This window comes from Oryctolagus cuniculus, chromosome 1 (genome assembly GCF_051225735.1).
Source record: "Oryctolagus cuniculus isolate XC-2025 breed Fujian yellow rabbit chromosome 1, ASM5122573v1, whole genome shotgun sequence".
NCBI classification, from domain to species: Eukaryota; Metazoa; Chordata; class Mammalia; order Lagomorpha; family Leporidae; genus Oryctolagus; species Oryctolagus cuniculus.
The window spans coordinates 217,314,551-217,340,958 of record NC_142867.1 but is presented as its reverse complement, the minus strand read 5'-3'; the positions used below and the strand labels follow the sequence as shown (position 1 = coordinate 217,340,958).

Genomic DNA, 26,408 nt, shown 5'->3' with positions numbered 1-26,408 from the left:
TGTTTGTTTGTTTGACAGGCAGAGTGGACAGTGAGAGAGAGACGGAGAGAAAGGTCTTCCTTTGCCATTGGTTCACCCTCCAATGGCTGCCGCGGCCGGCGCACTGCGGCCGGCGCACCGCGCTGATCCGATGGCAGGAGCCAGGTGCTTTTCCTGGTCTCCCATGGGGCGCAGGGCCCAAGCACCTGGGCCATCCTCCACTGTACTCCCTGGCCACAGCAGAGAGCTGGCCTGGAAGAGGGGCAACTGGGACAGAATCTGGCACCCCAACCGGGACTAGAACCCGGTGTGCTGGCGCCGCTAGGCGGAGGATTAGCCTAGTGATCCACGGCGCCGGCCGCACCAGACCTCTTGTACCTGCCCCCATGATGATCTAGAAGTGAGCAGGACTCCAGGAGATGAAGCTGCGTGCTTCCACTTGCATCACACAGACACACAGCAGTTCATAATAGAAGGAAATCTCACCACAAGCACAAAGACAAATTAAAGAGAAAAGAAACCAAAAATGCCAAAAAACAAAGGAAAAACCCAAATAAGAATAAAGAAGACACTATGAGTGTCCCAAAGGAACACTACAACTCTTCAATAATAGAAACTGCAGAAAAAGATATCAAGGATATGCCAGAAAACTAATTCAGAAAATTAATCGTCAGATTACTTAGAAGCAATCAGAAACAAATCCATGATCTAAATGAAAAGCACTCCCAAGAAATTGAGATATTAAAGAGAAGTCAGAATGAAATACTAGAAATGTTTCTCATAGTATCCATTTCACTTCAACAGGTTTCCTTTTAGGTGCTCAGTTGTCACCAATCAGGGAGAACATATGATATTTGTCCCTTTGGGACTGGCTTATTTCGAGGAACAGCTTACTATTTTCTTTCTTTTAGTATTTTTTTGTTCTACTTGGTACCATTGGTTGAACTCTTTGATTAACACACAATTATTCTTGGGCATTTAAAATTAACTGAGGGGTTAGCCCTGTTAAATATAAGAGTGGGAATGAGGGAGGGAGGAGATAAATAGTTTGGCACATGCTTGCTTGGACTTACCCCTGATGGTAGACTGGAAACGTGCCAGGGAATTCTAATTCAATCCCATCAAGGTGGCACGTACCAATGCCATCTTACTTGTTAAAGTGATCAGTTTAAGTTCATAGTTGATCAAAAAGATAGGATTAAGTGTCAAAAGTATTACATAAATAAGACCAGTGTCTGCAAATAATAATTGATAGAATCAAAAATGAGAGAATGATCCTACATGGGAGGCGATATACACAGCAGACTCATAGAATGGCAAATGCTCTGAGCAGCACTCTGGCCTCAGATTCAGTCCTTAATGCATTCGGATCTGGCTAGAAAGCCCATGAGAGTTTCGCAGGCATGGAAAGCCAAGACACTCTGGCAAAAAAATGACCTGGATGGGGGATCTCTGTGAGTGAGATCCCAGTGGAAAGAAAGGGCCATCAAAGAAGGAGATACCTTTCTCTGGAGGAGAGAATTTTCACTTTGCCTATGGCCTTGTCTAAATAAGATCAGAGTTTGTGAACTCAGGAGGCTTCCATAGCCTTGGCAGCTCATGACAAGAGCCTCGGTGATTACTGACATCATAAATAAGAGTGTCAATTGTTAAATCAACAATGGGAGTCTCTGTGCACCTACTCCCCATGTAGGATCTTTGTCCTTAATGTATTATACTATGTGAATTAACGGTGAAAGTACTACTCAAATAGTACTCTGTGCTTCGTGTGTCTGTGTGGGTGCTGTCTGCTGAAATCGTTAATTAGTAATACATTAAGTTGATCTTCTGTACATAAAGATGATTGAAAATGAATCTTGATGAAGGATGGGATGGGAGAGAGAGTGGGAGATGGGATGGTTGTGGGTAGGAGGAAGTTATGGGGGGAAAAGTTGCTGTGATTCAAAAGTTGCACTTTGGAAATTTATATTTATTAAATAAAAGTTGAAAAAAAAGAAATACTAGAAATGAAGAATTCAGTAGATCAAATATAAAATGCAGTGGAAAGCTTTGACAATAGAATAGGTGAGACAGAAAAAAGAAAATCAAAACTCGAAGACAAATTTTTGGAAATACAGTCAGACCAAACAAAAGAAGAAATTAGAAAATTAAAATCACAGTTGGAGATCTACAAGATTCTATCAAATGACCCAATATATGGGTCCTAGGAATTCCAGAAGGCATGGAAAGAGAGAAAGGATTAGAAGGCCTTCTTAATGAAATAATAACAGAGAACTTTCCCACTATGGAGAAAGAAAGAGACTCAAGTACAGGAAGTACACAGAACTCCCAATAGACATGACCAGAAAAGAACTTCACCATGATACATGGTGTCGCTCCCCCTCTTCGTGGAGGAACGACACAGGACCCTGCGCTGTTCTTTCGTCTGCTCGGCCTTCCCCGGGTTTGCTGCTGGTTCTTCCCGGGTTGGCTACTATCCCTTCCACCTCTGTGGAAGGGCAGTTCCCCCTGGCCACATTCCCCACTTCCGCAGGGGAGCGGCACACCGCCGGCCGGCTTTCTCGGGGGCTGCACGGGTTCCCTTAGATGTTCCCCATAGATGTTCCTGGTGCATGCCGTCTCTCTCCTCCTTTATAGTCCTCCTCCGCCAATCCTAACTCGGCTGCCCACACGCCGAGTACGCTGCTCTCCTCCAATCAATAGCAAGTCCTACAGTTTATTAGTTGAACTGGAGGCAGCTGTGCGGAAGCTGTTTACTTCTCTCCCAGCGCCATATTGTGGGAGAGCAGATGCATAGAATAAGTCTTAATTCCAGTAACTCAGTCTAGTCCGGTCCGGATTGCTCCCCACAGATCCCCCTTTCTTTTTATTTTTTGGCGTTGATACGCGCCTGTCTTCGGTGCCCCGTGGCACACACTCTGCTCTACTTGCTAGAGTTGCCACAGGCTCTTACAAGTCCTATCAGGCAAACCGAATCCGGGTCCTCTCTTCGCCATGTTGTGAGGAGGTTTTTAGGCGCTGATGCGTGCCTGTGTTCGGTGCCCTGCAGCGCATGCTCTACTCTGCTAGAACTGCCTGCAGGTGCTTACAAAACCTATCAGGCAAACCGAATCCAAGCCTTCTCATTGCCTTATTGTGGGGGAGACTTATTAGTGTTGGTTCGTGCCTATCTTCGGTGACCTGCAGCTCATACTCTGGTCGAGCTGCTTGCTGGCGCTTACCGCCTTAATCAGGCAGACCGAATCCAAGCCTCCTAATTGTTGCATTGTGGGGAAGCCTTACTGATGTTAATTCGTGCCTGTCTTCGGTGACCTGCGGCGCACAAGCTGCTAGCCGCCCAGGTGCTCATCGCCTCACTAATTGGGCAGACCGAATCCAAGCTCTCACATTGCAGTGTTGTAGGGAGGCCTTTTTATTTCTCTATTTCTCTATCTCCGGGCATTCCTATTTCTCCCATTTTACTTCTATCTTCCAGCATTCCTATTTTTCTCACTTTACTTCTAAACTTCTGTATCTCTTATCCCTGCAGCTTCCCGGCGCCTCGCCCCGCCGGCGGGTTCCCGGCTCTGCGCGCACGCTCCGCGGTCTCCACGCACTTCGCGCCTGCACCACGGCCTCGCGCCAGCGTTCCCTATCTATTCACGCCCCGTGCTCTCTCTGCACGCGGCGGCTTCCGCGAATGTTTCCGCCACCACCGGCATTCAGTCCAAGTTCCCCGGACTAACCTGGCGAATTTCAACCTGGCGGCCCACGTCTCTGCCTCTGGTTCCAGATCTTCGCCTCTTGCTCCCCGGGGTGACTTGAAGAATTCCAAGGTGGCTTATATCTCCGCCTCGGCCTGCACTCGCGGCTTCATCCTCCCTAACATTTTTCTCTACCCGGTATGTTTCCTTAAGTTTTCTTCCAACAATATTCCTCTCATTTCTCCTGGCTACTCCCCACAGTCCGTATCGGAGTCCAAGCCTCCTCCAGGTTTCACTTTCGCTTTTAATCTCCTAGCTTCCCCGACATAGTCCGCATCCGAGTCTATGAAAGCTTTCACTTTCGCTTTCAATCCTAACTTCTTTCCCACAGTCCGTATCCGAGTCTATGCCTAGGCTTTCAATAGCTTCTTCCGGCACCTTTCTTGTCCGGCTTTCCCCTAGGCTCTTCGCTAGTCTCTCTCTCCGGTATTTTCCTGCTTCTTCCCATTTCTTCCCTCCTAAGTTTCCTATCCGTCCTAGGTTTCCTATCCGAGTCACGGCACCATTATGTCGCTCCCCCTCTTCGTGGAGGAACGACACAGGACCCTGCGCTGTTCTTTCGTCTGCTCGGCCTTCCCCGGGTTTGCTGCTGGTTCTTCCCGGGTTGGCTACTATCCCTTCCACCTCCGTGGAAGGGCAGTTCCCCCTGGCCACATTCCCCACTTCCGCAGGGGAGCGGCACACCGCCGGCCGGCTTTCTCGGGGGCTGCACGGGTTCCCTTAGATGTTCCCCATAGATGTTCCTGGTGCATGCCGTCTCTCTCCTCCTTTATAGTCCTCCTCCGCCAATCCTAACTCGGCTGCCCACATGCCGAGTACGCTGCTCTCCTCCAATCAATAGCAAGTCCTACAGTTTATTAGTTGAACTGGAGGCAGCTGTGCGGAAGCTGTTTACTTCTCTCCCAGCGCCATATTGTGGGAGAGCAGATGCATAGAATAAGTCTTAATTCCAGTAACTCAGTCTAGTCCGGTCCGGATTGCTCCCCACACATGGCAGAAAAACTCTCCTCAGTAAAACATAAAGAAAAGATGTTAAAATGTGCAGGAGGGGCCGGCGCTGTGGTACAGTGGGTTAACACCCTGGCCTAAAGCTCCAGCATCCCATATGAGCACCGGTTCTAGTCCCGGCTACTCCTCTTCCAATCCAGCTCTCTGCTGTGGCCTGGGAAAGCAGTAGAAGATGGTCCAAGACCTTGGGCCCCTGCACCCACGTGGGAGACCTGGAAGAAGCTCCTGGCTCCTGGCTTCAGATTAGCACAGCTCTGACCGGTGCGGTCATCTGGGGAGTGAACCATCAGACAGAAGACCTCTCTCTCTCTCTCTGCCTCTCCTCTCTCTGTGTAACTCTGACTTTCAAATAAATAAATAAATCTTTTAAAAATAAATAAAAAATAAAATGTGCAGGAGAGAAAGGACAAATCACATTTAAAGGAAACCCAAGTAGAATCACTCTGAACTTCTCATCCCAAACCCTACAGGGAAGGAGACAATGTCAAAACATATCCCAGTCCTAAGAGAAAAAAACTGTCAACAAAGAATACTGTACACTGCAAAACTCTCATTTATGAATGAAGAAGAAATAAGGATCTTTCACAGCAAGCAAAAATTGAAAGAATTTGCAACTACTCACCCAGCCTTACAAAAGATGTTCAAGGATGTGCTACACACAGAAACAGGAACATCACTACAAAAGTAGATGAACACAGAAAATCATCCAGCAAAAGTACAAATGAAATCCAAAATACATAAACAGGACTATTTACGGAAACATGACAGGGAAAAGTTGATATTTAACAATAGTCACACTGAATGTAAATAGTCTCAATTCCCCACTTAAAAGACACAGGCTGGCTGAATGGATTAAAAAAGAAAACCCATCTATTTGCTGCCTACAAGTAACACATCTTACCAACAAAGATGCATGCAGACTGAAAATGAAAGGATGGAAAAAGATTATCTATGGTAACAGAAACCAAAAAAGAGCTGGTGTGGCCATCCTAATATCAGACAAAATATACTTTAACACAAAAACTATTAAAAGAGATAAAGAAGGACACTACATAATGACCAAAGGATAAATTCAACAGGAAGATGTGACTATTATAATTGTATATGCACCTAATTACAGGGCACCTGGCTATTTAAAAGAAGTGTTAAGGGTTTAAAGGGAGATATAGACTCAAATACAATAGTAATAGGGGCCTTCAATACCTCACTTTTCAGCAATGGACAGATCAATCAGACCAAAAATCAATAAGTAAACAACAGAGTTAATCAACACCACAGACCAAACAGACCTAGCAGATATCTACAGAGCCTTCCATCCTACAACCACAGAGTACCCATTTTTCTCTCCAGTGCATGAAACTTTCTCTAGGATTGACCACATGCTAGGCCATAAAGCAAGTCTCAGAAAATTCAAAAAAATTGAAATCATACCATGCATTTTCTTGGACCACAATGCAGTGAAACTGGGTATCAATAACTCAAGAATCTCTACAAACACATGGAGAATGAACAACATGTTTCTGAATGAACAGTGAGTCAAAGAAGAAATCAAAAGATTTGTGGAAACAAATGAAGACAACAATACAACTTACCAAAATTTGTGGGATACAGCAAAAGCAGTGTTAAGAGGAAAATTTACAGCAATTGGTGCCAACATCAATAAATTGGAAAGACACCAAATAAATGAACTATCAAGGATCTAGAAAAACAACAGCAAACCAAATTCAAAACTAGTAGAAGAAAAGAAATAATCAAAATTAGAGAAGAAATCAACAAAATTTGAAACCAAAATAATATAAAAGATCAGCAAAATGAAGAGCTGATTTTTTGAAAAAATAAACAAAACTGCCACACCATCAGCCCAACTAATCAAAAAAAAGGAGAAGACCCAAATCAATAAAATTAGAGATGAAAAAGGAAATATAACAACAGACACCACAGAAATTAAAAGAATCATCAGAAACTACTACAAAGAACTGTATGCCAACAAACTGGGAAACCTAGAAGAAACTGTTGGATTCCTAAGAACATACAATCTACCTAAACTGAGCCATGAAGACACAGAAAACCTAAACAGACGCATAACCAAGACAGAAATTGAATCAGTAATAAAGACCCTCCCAACAAAGAAAAGCCCAGGACCAGATGGTTTCACTGCTGAATTCTACCAGACATTTAAAGAAGAACTAACTCTAATTCTTCTCAAGTTATTCAAAACAATTGAAAGGGAGAGAATCCTCCCAAATTTTCTATGAAGCCAATATCACCTTAATTCCTAAACCTGGAAAAGATGCAACAGAGAAAGAGAACTACAGACCAATTTCCCTAATGAACATAGATGCAAAAATCCCCAACAAAATTCTGGCCAATCAAATCTAACAACACATCAGAAAGATCATTCACCCAGACGAAGTGGGATTTATCCCATGTATGCAGGGATGGTTCAACATACAGAAATCAATGTAATACATCACATTGGCAAACTGAAGAACAAAAACCATATGATTATCTCAATAGATGCAGAGAAAGCATTTGACAAAATACAATACCCTTTCATTATTAAAACTCTAAGCAAATTGAGTTTAGAAGGAATATTCCTCCACACAATCTAGGCAACTTATGACAAACCCATAGCCAGCGTCCTATTGACTGGGGGAAAGTTGGAAGCATTCCCACTGAGATCTAGAACAAGACAAGGATGCACACTCTCACCATTGCTATTCAATAAAGTCCTGGAAGTTTTAGCCCCAAGGGATTCAAATCAGTAAAGATTAAGTCAAACTATCCATCTTTGCAGATGATATGATTCTATATATAGGGGATGCAAAAGACTCCCCTAAGAGACTACTGGAACTCATAAAAGAGTTTGGTAAAATAGCAGAATATAAAATCAACACACAAAAAACAATACCTTTGGATACACATATAATGCTACAGGTGAGAAAGAACTTCTAAGATCATTCCAATTCACAACAGCTACAAAAAAATAAAAAACCTTGGAAAAAATTTAACCAAGGACATCAAAGATCTCTATGAGGAGAATTACAAAACATTAAAAAGAAATAGAAGACATAAAAAAGTAAAAACTTCCATGTTCATGGATTAGAAGAATCAATATCACCAAATGCCCATTTTTCTGAAAGTAATTTACAGATTCAATGCAATACCAATCAAAATACCAAAGACATTCTTCTCAGATCTAGAAAAAATGATGCTGAAATTCTTTGGAAACACAGGAGACCTCAATAGCTAAAGCAATCTTATACAACAAAAACAAAGCCAGAGGCATCACAATACCAGATTTCAAGACATATTACAAGGCAGTTATAATCAAAATAGCCCGGTATTGGCACAAAAACAGATGGATAGACCAATGCAACAAAATAAAAATGTCAAAAATCAATCCAAACATCTATAACCAATTTATATTTGACCAAGGAGATAAAACCATTCCCTGGAGCAAGAACAGTCTCTTCAACAAATGGTGCTGGAAAAACTGGATTTTCACATGCAGAAACGTGAAGCAGGACCCCTAACTTAGACCTTACACAAAAATCCATTCAAAATGGATGAAGACTTCAATCTATGACCCAATACCATTAAACTATTAGAGAGCATTGGGGAAACCCTGCAAGACATTGGCACAAGTAAAGAGTTCCTAGAAAAGACCCCAGAGACACAGACAATAAAAGCCAAAATCAACAAACAATATTACATCAAATTGAAAAGCTTCTGTACTGCAAAAGAAAACAGTCAGAAATGTGAAGAGGCAGCTGACAAAATGGGGGAAATTATTTGCAAACCATGCAACTGATAAAGGATTAATAACCAGAATATATGAAGTGATCAAAAAACTCAACAATAACAAAAAAAAAAAAAAAAACCAGTCAGGAAATAGGCAAAGGGCTTAAACAGACATTTTTCAAAAGAAGAAATCCAAAAGGCCAACAGACACATGAAAAAATGCTCAGGGTCACTTGCCATCATGGAAATGCAAATCAAAGCCACGATGAGGCATCACCTCACCCCAGTTAGAATGGCTTTCATACAGAAATCAACAAACAACAAATGCTGGCGAGGATGTGGGGAAAAGGTACCCTAATCCATTGTTGGTGGGAATGCAAACTGGTAAAAACACCATGGAAGATAGCTTGGAGATACCTCAGAAATCTGAATATAGTCCTACCATACAACCCAGCCATTCCACTCCTCAGAATTTACTCAAGGGAAATGAAATCAGCAAATAAAAGAGCTATCTACATCTCCATGTTTATTGCAGCTCAATTCACAATAGCTAATACATGGAATCAACCTAAATGTCCATCAACCAAAGACTAGATAAAGAAATTATGGGATATGTACTCTATGGAATACTACACAGTTGTAAAAAAAATGAAATTTGGTCATTTAAAAAAAAAACTGATGAATGTGTAAAACATACTTAGTGAAATAAGCCAGTCTGAAAGGGAAAAATACCATATATCCTCCCTGATCTGTGATAACTAACAGAGCACCTAAAAGGAAACCTGTAGAAGTGAAACTGACACTATGAGAAGCAATGACTTGAACAGCCCTTGTCTTGACTGTCAAGGAACAGTTTGTTAATTTATTTTATTTTTTAATTATTTTTATTTATTTATTATTTAATATCATTGGTTTAACTCTTTACTTAACATAAAATTAATCATAGGTGTATAAAGTCAATTGAAAATAGATCCCAGTAAAAAAAATAAGAGTGGGAATAAGAGAGGGAGGAGCTATATAGTTTGGCACACATTCCCATGGACTTACCCCTAAGGGTAAAGCTAAAAACTTGCCATGCAAATCCAAATTCCATTAAGCTGGGTGGTACTAATGCCATCTTACATGTTAAAGTGATCATATTAAGTAAGAAATTGATCATACAGATAGGATTAACTGTCAAAGGGATCACATAAATAAGACCAAATGTTTGGTAATAAAAATAGAATTTAAAAGGAGAGAATGTTTCAACATGGGAAGCAGTCCACACAGCAGACTCATAGAATGCCCTAAACAGCACTCTGACCTCAGAAGCAGCCCTTAAGGCACTCTGGACTGGCTGATAAGCCCATGACAGCATTTCAAGCATGGAAAGCCAAGACACAGCAGCACACACACACACACACACACACACACACAAAAGAAAAAGTCCTACATGAAGGATCTCTGTGAGATCCCAGTGGAAAGGGGCCATCAAAGAAGGATGTACTTTTCTCTGAAGGGAGGAGAGAATTTCCACTTTGCTTATGGCCTTGTCTACATACTGATGGAGTCTGTATGTGGACTCAAAAGGCTTCCATAGCCTTGGCAGCTCATGGCAAGAGCCTTGGGTGAACACTGATGTCATAAATAAGAGTGTTAATTGTTAAATTAACAACAGAGTCACTGTGCACTTATTCCCCATGCAGGACCTCTGTCCTTAATGAGTTGTACTATGAGAATTAACTGCAAACAGTACTTTATGCATTGTGGGGGAGGGTACAAACTGTTGAAATATTTACTAAGTATAGAGCTGGTCTTCTGTATATAAAGTTAATTAAAAACAAATCTTAATGAAGAATGGGATGGGAGAGGGAGTAGGAAGTGGGACGGGAGTGGGGGTGGGAGGGTCGGTATGAGGGGAAGAACCACTATATTCCTAAAGTTGTACCTATGAAATTTGTAATCATTAAATAAAAGCTTTTAAAAAAAAAGAAGGTTAAACTGCCATCTACAGTGCTGGCATCCCGTACGTGCACCGGTTTGAGTCCTGCCTGCTCCACTTCCAATCCAGCTCCCTGCTAATACACTTGGGAAAACAGTACAGGATAGCCCAAGTGCTTGAGTGCCTGCAACCACATGGGAGACCTGGAAGAAGCTCCTGGCTCCTGGCTTTGGCCTGTCCCAGCCGCAGCTATGGTGGCCATTGGGGAATGCATCAGAGCATGGAAGTTCTCTCTCTGTCTCTCCTTCTCTCTCCCTCTGTATCTCTTTCAAATAAAATATCTTTTAAAAAAAAGTTTCAGTACAAGAATCATCTCTTCTATCAGACCTTTCTCAACTCAGTGAGGACAGGCCACTGCCCTAAGGAAATAACTCAAGGAGCTCCCCAGTCACCCAAGCAAAACGGCTCCTACTGGAGGTATCAAGAAGGGGTATAAAAGGCACTGGAATGGCATTCGGGGGAGCAGCAGTGATCACCTGGAGGGGCTGCCACTCCTGGACACGTCTCCTCCCACCGTGGGCCACAGCCCTGATCCTGGCTCCTCCCTTGGGAAGGTCGGGGATCTCCCGACGTCCTCAGGTTGGAGGGCATCGTTGGTTTCAGAGCTCAGCAGGAGGGGCAGCTAAGTAAGGCGCAGCGTCCTTCTCAGGAACAGCTCACCTGAGCCCTCCCAAAGCCCCAGAAGCAGAGGGGCAACGCTGATGATTACCCAGCTGCCCTCACGTTAAAGCCAGCAGTGTCAGTCTGAGGAGAGTGGAATAATCTCACAAGGTTTCAGAGGATCTTTCTTCCTCTCTGTATTCTCCCTCCCTCCCATCCTGTGCTCAAGCTGTCAGATGTTAGAGGGTCAAGGTCAGTGTATCTGTCAGCGCAGAAACAAGAAGGGATCCAGAAAAGCGAGACAGTCATTCTCACCTCTGGCACAAACACGAAAGAGAAAGGCCTGCCTGCCATGAGGTGGCTGCCTGCTTCCTCACGGGGCTGGACAGCGTGCTGACACCACCCTGGACAGCATGCTGACACCACCCGAGGCTCCAGTGACTCCCTCGTCATGGTGGGGAAGCAGCAGGGCCCGGGGACTCTGCTTTCTTAGGAGTCTTCTGAGGCCCTAGCGAGGTGCCCCTGCTCTTTCCTCCCTCCTTGGCCAGTGGATCCTCATGGGAATCTCTTCAGGAACCTGGACTTGCTCACGCCCTGATCCTCAAAGCCCTGTCTTTTCTAAGGTATGCCCAGAGGCAAAAATAACGGAATCGTGCTGAGGGTCATCTCTCAAATCCCCAGGCAAAGCAGACATCCAGCCCAGCTGGCTTGCCAAGTATTTGATGGACAAAGGATACGAATTAGTTCAGCCAGGCTGAAGCACTCCAAGAACTCTGAGGGCCTGACAAAGGCAGGTCGCGTAATGGCAAAAGCATGTTGGATTTTCTCTGTCCTCAGTTACATTCGGGGATTCCATCCCTCCCGACCAAGCACATGTTCTCCTTACCACAGACAGAGTCGCAGACGATGTTAACCGAACGTTGACGAGACATGTCCCACCTCTTTGCATCGCCTTTGGCTTTCTTTTTAGCCCCCTGAAACTCACAAGAGAAGGAACCAAATTGGGACTTCTGGAAGTGAGGTAAACTTTTTAAAAAGGAGACAGCAAGAAAGAACATCTACAAGCAGACAGGAACTCTGTGTCCACAGCCACACAAGACAGAGAGAAGCCCCCTCACGCATCCCTTCCCATTGCAGGCTGCACCAGCTTCTTCCAGTCCCAGCGGGGCCCAGGCGTCCTCTCACTATCACCCTACTGTTTCTTAGTAGGCGTCTTCACCTTCCTCTGTTGCTGCTGCCACCACTGCTGTTTCCTGAGACCTGGTGACCAGAGAGCCAGCTCAATTCTCTTGCCACAGACAGGCCCCATCCTCCTGCCGGGCTGCCTGCTGTGACCTGCCCCACAATGGTGACTCTCCCTGGTTAGGACCAAGCCTGAGGCAGCTACTTCCTGAAACTGGAGTTTGCTGAGTTCTTGACCTGGGGCCCTGACTGTGGCCACAGAGATAATTAACTGGGACCAAGTTAAAGTATGCGCAGCGTGGCCTGGAGGGGGAAGAGTGCACGCGGATGCAGCAACATCAGCAAATCTACCTTCTATCTTTAGGCTGTATTGTAACTTCTTCCAATGCTCAGGATATCGCAACGATGGTCTCTGGAGGGAAAAAGAATTTAAGAAAAGCTCAGCTGTAGATTTTCCCTTTTTCCCAAGAGTATCCCTCAACGCATTTATTCTCTAATCAACAAGGCTATTTTGACAACCTGGTGTTTTGCAGCATTGTACCAGGGCCTACAGAGGGAGGAAAAAGCATGGGGACTGAAGTGCGGAGGAATCACCAACAGAGCTCTCCTCAAACTCTCCCCATACACTGGCCTTCACCTCCATAGAGTCCACCTCCTGCGGGGCCTGCATGCAGAGCGTAAGGGCAAAAGAGAAATAAGGGGCACAAAGCCAGCTCTTCCTCACGCAGGCCTCTTCCTGGGCGGCTCCCAGCGCTTACCTGCAGGGTGAGGCGGTGGGTAGTCAGAAACATCTTAGAAGAAAGCACACTGTCGGGCCGGTCCTTTTCCAGGGGAAGTGTCTTCTTCACCATGGCCAGCCGGAGCTTCAACTCCGGGCAAGGCACGTCTCTCCCTCCACCTGGGAAAAGGCTGATGGGGGGGGGGGGGGGGACAGAGCCAGACAGTCAGCAACACCTCTTCTCGGAGTGTGTGACTGAGGAGAAAGTGATGAAATGTTTGAAGGGATGTTTGGATGAAAGGTCTGAAGGTCCGTGTTCGAAGGAACTTCCACTTTCAGCCCAAAGGCCTGCACCAGCAGTTGCTCACCGGGATGCCTTACACATGCAACTTGATGGCCCAGGCTGCACTAAGTTCCCATGCCAGGCTCATGCACTTTGAATCACTCCATCCTTACAACCCGCTGAGCATGGGTATTATTATCTCTACTTTGCAAATGAGGAAAATGAAGCTTACACAGGCTAAACATATCCAGCAAATTCACAAGCTGGTTAAGTTTCAACAAAAATTCAAAGGTCATCTCACTCCAAACTCCATTCTGCCTCCCACTCACCCACAATAGAAGAAGAGAGCAATAGCGCCTTTCCTGCCAATGGAGGCTAACATGAGAGCGTGTGTACAGTGCTAGGCCCGGAGCCTGGCTGGCAGCAAGTGCTTGGTAAATGGTGATGGTTACTCTTTTTTAATAAAAAAATAAATGTATTTATTTGAGAGGTAGAGTTAAAGACAGAGAGAGGGAGGGACAGAGAAAGGTTTTCCATCCACTGGTTCACTCCCCAAAATGCCACAGTGGCCAGAGCTGGGCTGATACAAAGAAAGCGTCTACCAGGTCTCCCACACAGGTGCAAGCGTCCAAGTACTTCGGCCATCTTCTACTGCTTTCTCTGGCCATAGCAGAGAGCTGGGTCAGAAGAGGAACATCCAAGACTAGAACCAGTGCCCATATGGGAGGCCAGCACTGCAGGTGGAGGCTTAGCCCACTACACCACAGTGCAGGCCCTGATGGTTAACTCTTGTCATCGCTGCCTGTCAGACAGTCTAAGAATTCAGTAACTAAGTACTGTGACAGTTTTTCTCTCAGCCTGCTACTTGCTGGAAAAGAGTGCACCGCTTAGACCCTTCCCAGCATTAACCAACAGCTGGCACTCAGGCTGTCCTACAGGCCTAAGGGATACTTACTCGGCCACCAGATCCGGAGGTAACATGTCAACTGGGGCCCACACAGGCATGGATTCCGAACTGAACTGCTCAAACAAATGGACTGGAGAAGCGGGGGGCACAGTTATCGCCGGCGCTCTCAACTGTGCTCTTGTGTGCTGCCTTCCAGGCAGACCCAGAGACAACTTGTTCTTCTGGAAGAGAAATTATGGAAAGAACTGTGCAAAGCACTCTCTTCAAGCCTTTTTCTTCCCCTTAACATTCCAGCCTCCCAACTCAGCCCCAATATGTGAAACTCGGTTTCCAGGTCAGCACCAGCCATCCCCACCTCCTCTGCACAGAGGACTACCACATCTTTCCCTCTAGGCCCCCGACCCTATTGTTGTATTGAGATCATCCAAGAATTAGTTGTGTTGTTTTGTTTTTCTAGCTATTTCATTTATTCATTCAACAAACTGAGTGGAAATTTACTGTCTATGTGCCAAGCACAGAGCTAGGGATGAGGATTCAGCAACAAATGAAATGGAATAGATACTACTCCCATGGGCCCAGCAGTCCTAGAGCCCTGTGCCTCCCCCCAGGCCATGTTTACCCATAAACAGTAGAATCAGAATTAGAAGCACAGGTCTTACTCTTGGTCCACTGAAATTCTACTTCACTGCACTGGAAATTGGCCAAAAAGTACCCCCTGAACACTCAATGATTATCCTATCATCTCTTCAAAGTACTCTTCAGCTCCCCAGCAGGTGACACAGGGAAAAGGAGTCTCTGAATAGCAAGTGGTTGGGTAATTATTCTAAAAGGAGGATTGTCTTTTGCTGATTTTGTTCATTAAGGAAGAGGCTAAGGGTGGGGGCTGGGGAGACCTGAGAGGAACACAAAAATAAATCCTACAGAGTAATATCATAAAGGTTTGCACAAAATATTGAACTCACCACTGTTGATTTCTTTCTTTTCTTTTTCTCATGCTGGCTGGGGGAAAAAGGCATTTTTTTCAGCTGGACTGAAATAGAGCAACCCTTATCCCTAGACATCTTAAGTAGAAGAACCAAGGATATTTGTGAATGGTGATGATGAAGATTCTCTCCCTTATCAGTACTCAAAGATGGTTTCTAGGAGTCCAGCAGTATCTGCTGCCAGGGACTTACCTTTAAAAAAACACCATGGCAAGGGGGCAGCAGGCATTGTGGTGTGGCAGATTAAGCCACCACTTGGGACACCCACATCCTACAACGGAGTGCTGGCTCAAGTCTCAGCTACTCTGCTTCTAATCCAGCTCCCTGATGACACACCTGGGAAGCAGCAGACAATGGCTCAACTACCAGAGTCCTTGCCACCCATGTGGGAGATCAGGATGGAGTTTCTGGTTGCTGGCTTCAGCCTGACCCAGCCCTTGCTGTTGCAGCCATGTGGGGAGTGAACCAGCAGATGAAACATCTCTCTCTCTCTCTCTCTCTACCTCCCCCAACCTTTCCTCCTTCTCTTCTTCTCCCTCTCTCCCTCCCTCCTTTCCTTTTTTCCTCTCTCTCTGTTTCCCTCTATATCACTCTGCCTGTCAAATAAATAAAATTTTTTAAAAAGATACCTTACTATCGCCATTCTCTCGGATAATCAAGTAATTTACTTTCATGGCATGAATCCAAATTAGGAATTATACACTTAAGTGTGATTATGTTCATATTGTCTGACTCCCTTTCACCCCCCATATAGCTCTAGGAGGGACAGGGACCAAATCTATCTGGTTTTCCAGTGGGTGCTCACTGCTTGGCAAAGAGGAAATGTTCAAGAAGTACTTTTTACTCTGTCCTTTTTGCCTCCTTCTTGACTAGAAATTTATATAATACCTGGTGCATTAGCAGCCAACTTAGACTTAAAGGTACCTATGAAGTGCCTTGAAGATGGAAGCCACAGACTAAAGGGGATGGCCCAGAAAACCAGAAGGCATCCTGGCTTCTGACTACCTCATAGAGCTGACACACTAGCCCTGGCCTACTCATCTCTGGGCTTCTTTTGAATGAAAGGAAATAAATCCTTAGGAGTGTTTGTTTGTTTGTTTGTTTTTGACAGGCAGAGTGGACAGTGAGAGAGAGAGACAGAGAGAAAGGTCTTCCTTTGCCGTTGGTTCACCCTCCAATGGCCGCCGCGGCCAGTGCACTGCGGCTGGCGCACCGCGCTGATCCGATGGCAGGAGCCAGGAGCCAGGTGCTTTTCCTGGTCTCCCATGGGGTGCAGGGCCCAAGCACCTGGGCCATCCTCCACTGCACTCCCTGGCCACAGCAGAGAGCTGGCCTGGAAGAGGGGCAACCGGGACAGAATCCGGCGCCCCAACCGGGACTAGAACCCGGTGTGCGGGCGCCGCAAGGCGGAGGATTAGCCTAGTGAGCCGCGGCGCCGGCCTTGTTTGTTTGTTTATATCACATATCTATACATAAAAATTCACATATAAAGAAGCATTTATAGGATCATTTGGAAAAAAGAAAACGAAATAAAAAGAAGCTCTTGAGGTTGACATTGGCAAGATGGCCAATGACAAAGAAATTCTGAAGTCTCATCACCTCTGAGCAGTAAGAATCTAGAAGCCATCCACAACCACAAAAGAAGCAAACTCGCTCCTCATGGCTGTCAATGCTAGCAAGCCTTTTGGCCTTCACCAAATGGTCTTTGTCACACACTGCTTTGTGTACAAGTCCTATACGTTATTCATTTTGTGCCACTGTACAAGATCTTGGGGTTAAGATCAGATATCATGTGCTTTGCTGAGAAATGCTTCACTAGTTTCTGAAGACTAATACGGAAAATTAATAGCATTGCTTTCTTAATTGAACCTCACAAATAAATTGAGCCTTGTCTTCTAAGCTATTTATTGCCATGTAAAATTGATAAAGTCCCAGCATGAATATCAAAGTGCATTAAAACAGAATTCCAGTGCAGCAAGATGCGGATGCAAGAGACCGAGAGCTCTGCTTGGTCTCCTACTTACAATATGGGAGCTAAAGAGAGACCACAAAAAGGAGGCCTGAAGAGGAGGGCAGGGGTTTGTACAATAAAAAGGTCAACAGTTCCCAAGTTCTAGACATGATACTCACCTCACAGGCTTCTCCTGTTCTTCTGGGATCCAGACCACAACCATATTTCTAACGTCTTTAGAGGAGGGAATTTCTATCTCATTCAAATTCAACACTGAAAGCTAAGAGAAAGATATAAATCTTACATATAGCTTGTGGTGCCAGGCTCCTAACAGTAGTCAGTAGCACTGACTATTGTATGAGTATTATCAGGTTAAGCAAATATTTTAGTGGCTCAGAAGATAGTAAAAAGGAGGCTTCTCAACACCAAAATATGTTCATAATACTCTGCCCCAAAAACCAACTATTTCATCAGATATCAACATAGGCAGTCTACAGGAGTGAGTACTAATAGGTGAATAATCTTCTTGGCTTCCCTGTGACACTGGGTGGTATTTAGCAACTCCAACCTCACCTTGGGGTAAGCCTTGGGGCTTACCTATGGGAACACTGTTTATTCTGACTACCCCACTCCAAAGACTTAGATCCCCTTTAAGTAAAACAACTGGTAGTTCAAGAACAGGGGGAGAACTGGTGGAGATAGAAGCAAGTTTTCTATTTTATACCCCATTTACATTATAAACATCTATATAAAAGTTAAAGTGTTAAGCTTTCTCACATTGAGCTATTTGGGATTGTAGAGCACTAATGATCAAAGAAACCTTGTGATCAGCTATCTAGTCCATATACCTGATAAGACAAACCTAAACAACCTTTAAAAATAAGATGAGGGTGAGTGTTTGGCACAGTGGTTAAGTCACAGATGGAACTTCACATCCTGTATCGTCCTATATGGTAGTGCATTGTTCCAGTTTGATTCCTCCACTTCCAGTCCAGCTTCCTCCTAATTGCATCCTGGGAGGCGGCAGGTAATAGCTCAAGTGCTTAAGTCCCTGCTATCTATGTGGGAGACCTGGATTGAGCTCCAGGTCCCTGGCTTCAGCCTGACAGCCCTGGCTGTTGCCAGCATTTTTGGGGGGTAAATCAGGAAATGGAACATCTCTCTCTGCCTGTATGTGCCTCTGCCTTTCAGAAAGAGAAGAGAAGAGAAGAGAAGAGAAGAGAAGAGAAGAGAAGAGAAGAGAAGAGAAGAGAAGAGAAGAGTTGAGTTGAGTTTAAAAGAATAATAATAGAGGCCAGTGCTGTGGCATAGTAAGTTAAGCCTCTGCCTAAGGCACCAGCATTCCATATGGATGCCAGTTCAAGTCCTGGCTGTTCCTCTTCTGATCCAGCTATCTGCTGATGGCTTGGGAAAACAGTGGAAGGTGGCCCAAGGGCTTAGGCCCCTGCCACCTACATGGGAGACCCAGAAGAAACTCCTGGCTCCTGGCTTTGGATCAGCCCATTGCAGCCATTTGGGGAGTGAACCAGTAGATGGAAGAGCTTTCTCTCTGTCTCTCCCTCTCTCTGTCTGTAGCTCTGCCTCTCAAATAAATAAATAGTTTAACAACAACAAAAAGAATAATAACAGCGAGTTTGTCCTTGTGAAAAAGAACTCACTGACTTGGGGGGAATAAGGAGGAACTGGGAGACTCACTTTCATTGGAACTCCTTCTATGCTTTAAAAAAAAAAAAGATTTATTTACTTACGTATTTATTTGAAAGTCAGAGTTACAGAGAAAGATATCTTTCACCGACTGAAAGAGATCTTCCCCTCCAGGTGGCTACAACAGCCAGTATTGGGCCAGGCCAAAGCAGGGAGCTGGACTGAAAGTGGAGCAGCCAGGACTTGAACTGGCACCCAATGGGACGCAGGCATTGCAGGTGGCTTTACTTGCTATGCCACATGCTAGCTCCCTTTTTATGCCGTTTGAATTTAGAATCACGTTTGTGTTTTATCTACTCAAACAATTAGCTTAAAAATAGGTGGGGCCAGCGCTGTGGCACAGAGGGTTAACACCCCGGCCTGAAGTGCCAGCATCCCATATGGGCGCTGGTTCAAGAGCTGGCTGCTCCACTTCCAATCCAGCTCTCTGCTGTGGCCTGGGAAAGCAGTGGAAGATGGCCCAACACCTTGGGCCCCTGCACCTGCGTGGGAGACCTGGAGGAAGCTCCTGGCTCCTGGCTTCGGATCAGCGCAGCTCTGGCCGTTGTGGCCGTTTGGGGAGTGAACCATCGATGGAGGACCTCTCTCTCTCTCTCTGCCTCTCCTCTCTCTGTGTAATTCTGACTTTAAAAAAAGTTTAATCCTCTTGTTCTAAAGATATCAAACTCATCCATTCAAACCCATCAACCATCTAGTAGTCTCTTACACTGAGCAGTGAAACACCACATGAAAAAAAAAAGGCATCCAATAGGACTGCAAAGAAGAGTAAATTTCTCTTTACAGTAGGTATGTAGGAAGGTTTTTTCCCAAAAGTTCTAGTTTAACTCTACCAAACTAGCCTCTGTGCTTTAGCAAATTATTTCCTATGCGTGGGGTTCAGTTTCCTCACCCGCAAGATGTATGAGAATAACCATGGTAATGATCTTCAGACTTGTTCATAAGTAATAAATCAAATTTGTGAATCAGAGCACACACTGTTTCAAAATGAAACAGGATAAAACAGAATAAGACAGAAAATATCAGAGGTTACCATAGTTAGGTTAAGCATTATTCCATGGTATTTTGGTTGTGAAATCTATCTCTTATCATGGCAATAAGTTAATAAGTTTAAAAGTCATCAGGCTAGATCACCTGAAGGCCCACTTAGGTCCGACATCCCAGCATCCTAACTTCCCTGCCTATGAGATGACAGTTATTTACTAAGTAGCTGAATACATTCTGTGCAGAACAGAGATAAAATCCTCACCCATACAAAACTTCCACAGATAAATCCTACTTGTGCTGAGATTCCTGAAAATATAGCATATAAAGCCATGCAGAGCCTAGCATATATTAGCAACCCACTGTTAGATAGCTATTACCATCTTTATTATTCAGATTATAGTCTTCCTGAGGAAAAACGTTAAATGAAGGCAAAATATGAGCATTTTATTCGCACTAGAAAAGAGAAAACATAGCTTTTCAAACCTGTGACTTACTTTGGGAGCTCTCTCAGTAAGGCTGCTCAAATCGTCAGGTAAACCCTTCTGAGGCCTGAAAAATGTGAGTTCCCAACATGAAACAGAGACACGAAAGACTTGCTGGGATGACAGTTAGTGCTGGGAGGAAAATCCTATTTATCAACAGAAACCTTCAGGCTTGCTATCTGCCAAACGAACATAGGGTCTCACCATCTCCTTAGGCTTTGTTTTACCCAAAACAGTCACTAGTCGACACTGCACACTGGAAACCCTTCACAGCCGACATTCATAGCTTCCACCTCTCTCAGTAACACAGCTGCATCACCATCAACAAAAGTACCTTTGAGGGACAGGGATTTGGCAGAGTGGTGCAGCTGCTGCTTGCGACACCCACATCCCATATGGGAATGTCTAAATTGGAATCCTGGCTCCACTCTCTATTCCAGCTTCCTGCTAATGAACAGCCTTGGAGGCAGCAGGTGATGCTGCAAGTAGTTGGGTCCCTGCCACACAAGAGAGAGGATCTGGATTGAGTTCCCAGATCCTGGCTTCAGCCTAACCTGGCCCCTTACTGACACAGGCATTTGGGTAGTGAAGCACCACACAGCAGATCTCTCTCTCTCTCTCTCTCTCTCTCTCTCTCTCTCTCTCTCTTTCTCTTTCTCTTTCTCTTTCTCTCTCTCCCTTTGGAAAAGTATTTTACAAAATACCTTTGGGGGCTGGCGTTGCAGCTCAACAGGTAAACCTGCTGCCTATGATGCTGGCATTCCATATGGGCACTGGTTCACGTCCTGGATGCTCCACTCCTGCTAACAGCCTGGAGAAAGCAGCAGCAGATGGCCCAAGTGTTTGGGCCCCTGCTACCAACGTGGGAGACCTGGATTCAGCTCCTTACTCCTGGCTTTAGTCTGGTTCAAGCCTGGCCATTGTAGCCACGTGAGGAATGAACCAATAGACAGAAAATCTCTCTTTTATTTTATTAGATATTTATTTATTTATTTAAAAGACAGAGACAGAGAAGGAGATACAGAGAGAAATCTTCCATCAGCAGGTTCACTCCCCAAATGACCGCAAAGGCCAGAGCTGGGCTTATCTGAAGCCAAGAGCCAAGAGCTTCTTCCTGTGGGTGTAGGGGCCCAAGCACTTGGGTTATCTTCCACTGCTTTCCCAGGCCATTAGCAGAGAGCTGGATTGGAAGACAAGCAGCCAGGACACGAACCAGGGGCCATATGGGATGTCAGTGCCACAGAAGGAGGCTTGGCCCATTATGCCACAGCACCGGTTCTAGATGGAAGATCTCCTACTTTCTCTCTGATTTCCCTCTCTCTCTGTAACTCTCACTTTCAAGTAAATGAGTAAACTTTCAATATTTATTATTTGAAAGGCAGAGTTAGAGAAAGAGAAGAGAGACAGAAAGAGAGGTCTTCCATCCACTGATTCGTTCTCCAAACAGCCGCAATGGCCAGGGCTGGGCCAGGCTGAAGCTAGGAGCCAGGAGCTTCTTCTGGGTCTCCCACATAGGTGTGGGGGCCCAAGGACTTGGGCCACCTTCTTGCTGTCCTCCCAGAAACATTGGCAGGGAGCTGGAATACATTTTATTTTTAAATTTAGGAAATGGATAGTGATGATGGCTACTAAACATTGTGAATGTACTTAATGCCAATGAATTGCACATTTTTTGTAAAGATTTATTTTATTTATTTGAAAGACAGAGTTACAGAGAGATGTAGAGACAGAGACAGAGAGAGAGGGTTAGGGGAGGTCTCCTATCTGCTGGTTCACTACCTAAACAGCTGCAACAGCCAGAACTGAGCAGATCCAAAGCCAGGAGCCAGAAGCCTCTTCCAGGTCTCCCACATCTCCCAAGTGCTTGGGCCATCATCCACTGCTTTCCCAGTTGCATTAGCAGGGAGCTGGATCAGAAGAGGAGCAGGGCACTGTGGCATAGTGGGTAAAGCTGCCACCTGCAGTGCCAGCATGCCATGTGGGCGCCGGTTTGAGTCCTGGCTGCTCTACTTCTGATCCAGCTCTCTGCTATGAACTGGGAAAGCAGTAAAAGAAGGTCCAAGTCCCTGGGTCCCTGCACCTATGTGGGAGACCCAGGAGAGGCTCTTGGCTCTTGGCTTTGGATCAGCATAGCTCCAGCCGTTGCTGCCATCTGTGGCGGGAACCAGTGGATGAAAGAATCTCTCTCTCTCTCTCTCTCTCTCTCTCCAACTCTGCCTTTCAAATAAATAAATAAATCTTAAAAAAAAAAAAAAAGTGGAGAGCGAGAGCGAGGACTTGAGCCAGCACCATTATGGGATGTTGGTACTACAGTCCAGGGCTTTACCCTCTGGGTCACAGTGCCAGCCACTTTCAAATGGACATTTCAAATGGTAAAGCTAGTCTTCAAACAGTGCTTTATACTTTGTGTGTCTGTGTGGGTGCAAACTGTTGAAATCTTTACTTAGTATAGAGTTGATCTTCTGTATATAAAGATAATTAAAAATGAGTCTTAATGAGGAATGGGATGGGAGAGGGAATAGGAGGTGGGATGGTTTGGGGGTTGGAGGACAGGTATGGGGGAAACAACCGCTATAATTTTTTATAGTATATAAAACTTGTACTTAGGAAATTTATATATATATTAAATAAAAGCTTTCTATAAAAAATGGTTACAATGGGCTGGCACCATGGCTCACTTGGTTAATCCTCCACCTGCGGCGCTGGCATCCCATATGGGCACCAGGTTCTAGTCCCGGTTGCTCCTCTTCCAGTCCAGCTCTCTGCTGTGGCCCGGGAGTGCAGTGGAGGATGGCCCAAGTGCTTGGGCCCAGCACCCGCATGGGAGACCAGGAGGAAGAACCTGGCTCCTGGCTTCAGATAGGCGTAGCGGCCATTAGGGGAGTGAACCAACGGAAGGAAGACCTTTCTCTCTGTCTCTCTCTCTCACTGTCTAACTCTGCCTATCAAAAAAAATGTGTTAAATATTCTAATGAATCAATAATTCACAGAGGTGTAAGATAAAAGACTCAATTCTCAGCCTGATCTACAAAGTCCTATGTGATATAGGCCCCTCCTTTCTACTGGTATTATTACTCCAAGCCTCATTTCTGACGCTTCTTCTACTTCCACTCTATGTCCCAGACACAATGAACTACTTCCCTGATACCTGAAGAACGCCCGCTTGCCTCCAGGCCTTTGCATGTGCTCTTCCTAGAGCTCAGATTTTCTTTGTGCCACCCTCCCCTGCAGCCCCTACTTCCCGGGCTGTCCAAACTTCAGGGCTAAGCACAGGTGACACTGGGCCGGATGAAAGTGTCCTTGGGCTTCCGCACACTCGGTCTTTTCATGACACTCATACACCGGATAGCCCTCCCTGATTCCTTCTTTGCCTCTCCAAAGAGGCTTTGCCCTCGAGGGTAAAGACTGTATCTTGTTTATTGCTGTATCCCCAGGGTCCAGCACAGCGGCCCCCACTAAAACTTATTTCTGAATTGAATGAGAGATTAGATGAATGAATGATGTTGTGCCCCCTGACTTCAAAGGGCCTAAAATCTAGTAGGCAAAAGAACATAGGCATAAAATTATCAGTAAGCACACTAGGGGCAGTAAGTGCCGGGTTGACTGGAAGGGTGTGTCCCCAGGACTAGTGGTAAACAAGAAACGCAAACTTGAAACAGGAGGAGGCCATGTTCACTCATTCATTCAACAAGTACTTACTGAGTCTCTGCTCTATTCCATGTGCTATTCAAGGCACAGGGACAGAGCAATAAACAAAATACACATGGTTCCTTAACGAGGGGAGACAAACAAATCAATAAAAATCATTTCCAATCAGAAGAACTAAAGAAAAAAGTAGCAAGGTTAAATGAGGGTGAGGGCTTAGGGAAATTTTAAGTAGGCTGTTCAAGAAAGATCTCTGTGGAAATGCAACTTTTAAGCTTAACCAGAAAGATAAAAAGGAATTAGCCATGGAAGGAACTAAGGGCGACATTTCTCAATCAGAGGCGATTTCCCCTCTCAGGGGACATCTGACAATTTCTAGAGGTTGTCACAATTGTCACAAGGGGGTACTACTGCCACTCAATGGGTAGAAGCCAGGGATGTGGCTAAACACTCCGTGATGTACAGGACAGAGAAAAACCCTGACCCAGGAAAAGTGGTTCCACTCAGGGGCCACAGCAGGTGTACAAGCCCCGGGGTGGGACGTGTGGAGTACGTGAGCAATGGAAAGAGCAGTGTGGCTGGGACCTACTGAACAAGGAATGAACGGGGGGAGGGGTCCGTCAGGAAGACAGCATCTTGCACAGCCTCCCAGGCCTGCCACGCACCCAGTGAAGCAGAGGCCAGGGTGGAGGGCTCCTAGGGGTGGGGAACTCGCATAGCAAAGTGTCAGGGACAGGAAAGCACAATCGGAAAACTAGTCTGGCTCAGAGGAAAAGGTGGTGTCGGAGAAGACAGGACTTCATGATTCGAGAGGGGCCAGAACGCACAGAGGTCACAACTCCAGGAGAGAGGTCTGGGTCTAGGTGTTCTTCAGTAGGGAAGTGCTGATAAGTAAAGTACTACTTCTGGAAAATTAATCTGTCAGTCACACATAAGGTGGCTGCAAGGGAGAAGGCAGAGAGACCAATGCAGAAGCCACTGCGAACGCCTACCCATGAGGGAAGGAGGGTCGAGAGGAGAAGGCGTGAGGCACAAAGAAAGAGGCACTGAGGGGAGAAAACACGGAGACCAGGGGCTGCCCGGATGAGGTGCCTGCTCACAGCTCCGCACCACACCGCAGGCACGGGCGTGGCGGGGGTGCGAGCGAAGGGCATCGCAGGTCTCCTCGGGGAGATGCTGCTGTTTCCCAAGAGTTCAAGTCCCAGAGAACCTGAAAGTAGCCTTGACCTCTCCTCTACTTCTCTCCCCCAAGAGACGTCATTTGGGACTGCTTGTCTGGAACAGGAGTGAAGAAGCCCCCACAAGGGCCACCACGAGCAACAGGGTCGCCCAGTCCCTTAGTTTCACACACATCAGCAAGCACCAGCTGGGTCCCTAGACTGTGCAGGAGATTCCAAAAGACAAGCTCCTGCTTCTGCTCTGGGGAGCTTACAAGTAGCTTCCAGTATTTGTGGAAGAGATAAGGAGGACCACACGTGAGCACCCACTTTCTGATGATCAACAGATAAGATCCTGTCCCCACCCCATCCATCTGTTGAAGTCCCAACCCTCAATACTTCAGAATGTGACACCATCTGAGATCAGGTCTTTGTCTAAAAAAGTAATAGGGTAATATGAGATCACATGGGCAGGCTATAATCCAACATGACTGGCGTGCTCATAGAAACAGCAGATGAGGACATGGGCACACAGGAAAGATCATGTGAAGACACGGCAGGAAGCTGGCCACCTACAAGCCAAGGAAAGTGGTCCCAGAAGAAAACAACACTGTGGGGCCGGCGCTGTGGTGTGGACGGGTAAGCCTCTACCTGCAGTGCCAGCAGCCCATATGGGCGCCGGTTCCAGTCCCAGTTGCACCACTTCTGATCCAGCTCCCTGATAATGCACCAGGGAAAGCAAGAGAAGATGGTCCAAGTACTTGGGCCCCTGAACCCACGTGGGAGACACAGAAGCTCCTGGCTCCTGTTTTTGGCCTGGCCCAGCTGTTACAGCCATTTGGGAAGTGAACCAGCAGATCAAAGTTCACTCGCTATCCCCCACCCCTCACTTCTCGCTCTGCATCTCTTTCAACCAAATAAATAAATTAAAAAAAAAAATACTGCTGACACCTCAATCTTAAACTTCCAGCCTGTAGGACTGTGAAAAAATAAACGTCTGCTGTTGAAACCATGCTGTCCATTGCAGCAGCCCTACCAAACCAACATACGTCCCAGATTAGCCAACTCCTGGAACACAAGCAGCAATGCTTTCTTTTTCTGAACTAGTATTTTCCTTTCAATGCAGCTTCTCAGAGCCTACTGCATCGGTCAGGAATATCACAACCCAGAATTTTCTTTTTTTTTTTTCTTTTTTTTTTTTTTAATTTTTAATTTTTTTTTTATTTTTTTGACAGGCAGAGTGGACAGTGAGAGAGAGAGACAGAGAGAAAGGTCTTCCTTTGCCGTTGGTTCACCCTCCAATGGCCGCCGCGGCCGGCGCGCTGCGGCCGGGGCACCGCGCTGATCCGATGGCAGG

At 45.5% G+C, this 26,408-nt stretch overlaps 1 protein-coding gene across 5 annotated transcripts in view; it reads right to left on the bottom strand.

Moving 5' to 3' along the window:
* Positions 1-26,408, bottom strand: part of C1H9orf43 (chromosome 1 C9orf43 homolog) — a 32,765-nt gene that overhangs the window by 3,815 nt on the left and 2,542 nt on the right. For 2 of the 5 annotated variants that reach the window (XM_008273416.5, XM_017350075.4), the window contains exons 4-11: positions 20,262-20,316; positions 17,259-17,359; positions 15,108-15,144; positions 14,194-14,366; positions 12,996-13,146; positions 12,589-12,649; positions 12,275-12,315; positions 11,942-12,029 (exon numbers count right to left, since the gene is read on the bottom strand). In XM_008273416.5, the coding sequence (XP_008271638.3) occupies positions 11,942-12,029; positions 12,275-12,315; positions 12,589-12,649; positions 12,996-13,146; positions 14,194-14,366; positions 15,108-15,144; positions 17,259-17,359; positions 20,262-20,316 (707 nt within the window). The remainder of the gene's footprint in view (positions 1-11,941; positions 12,030-12,274; positions 12,316-12,588; positions 12,650-12,995; positions 13,147-14,193; positions 14,367-15,107; positions 15,145-17,258; positions 17,360-20,261; positions 20,317-26,408) is intronic. The other 3 variants (XR_016224987.1, XR_016224986.1, XM_089319689.1) reach the window with 2 other exon arrangements.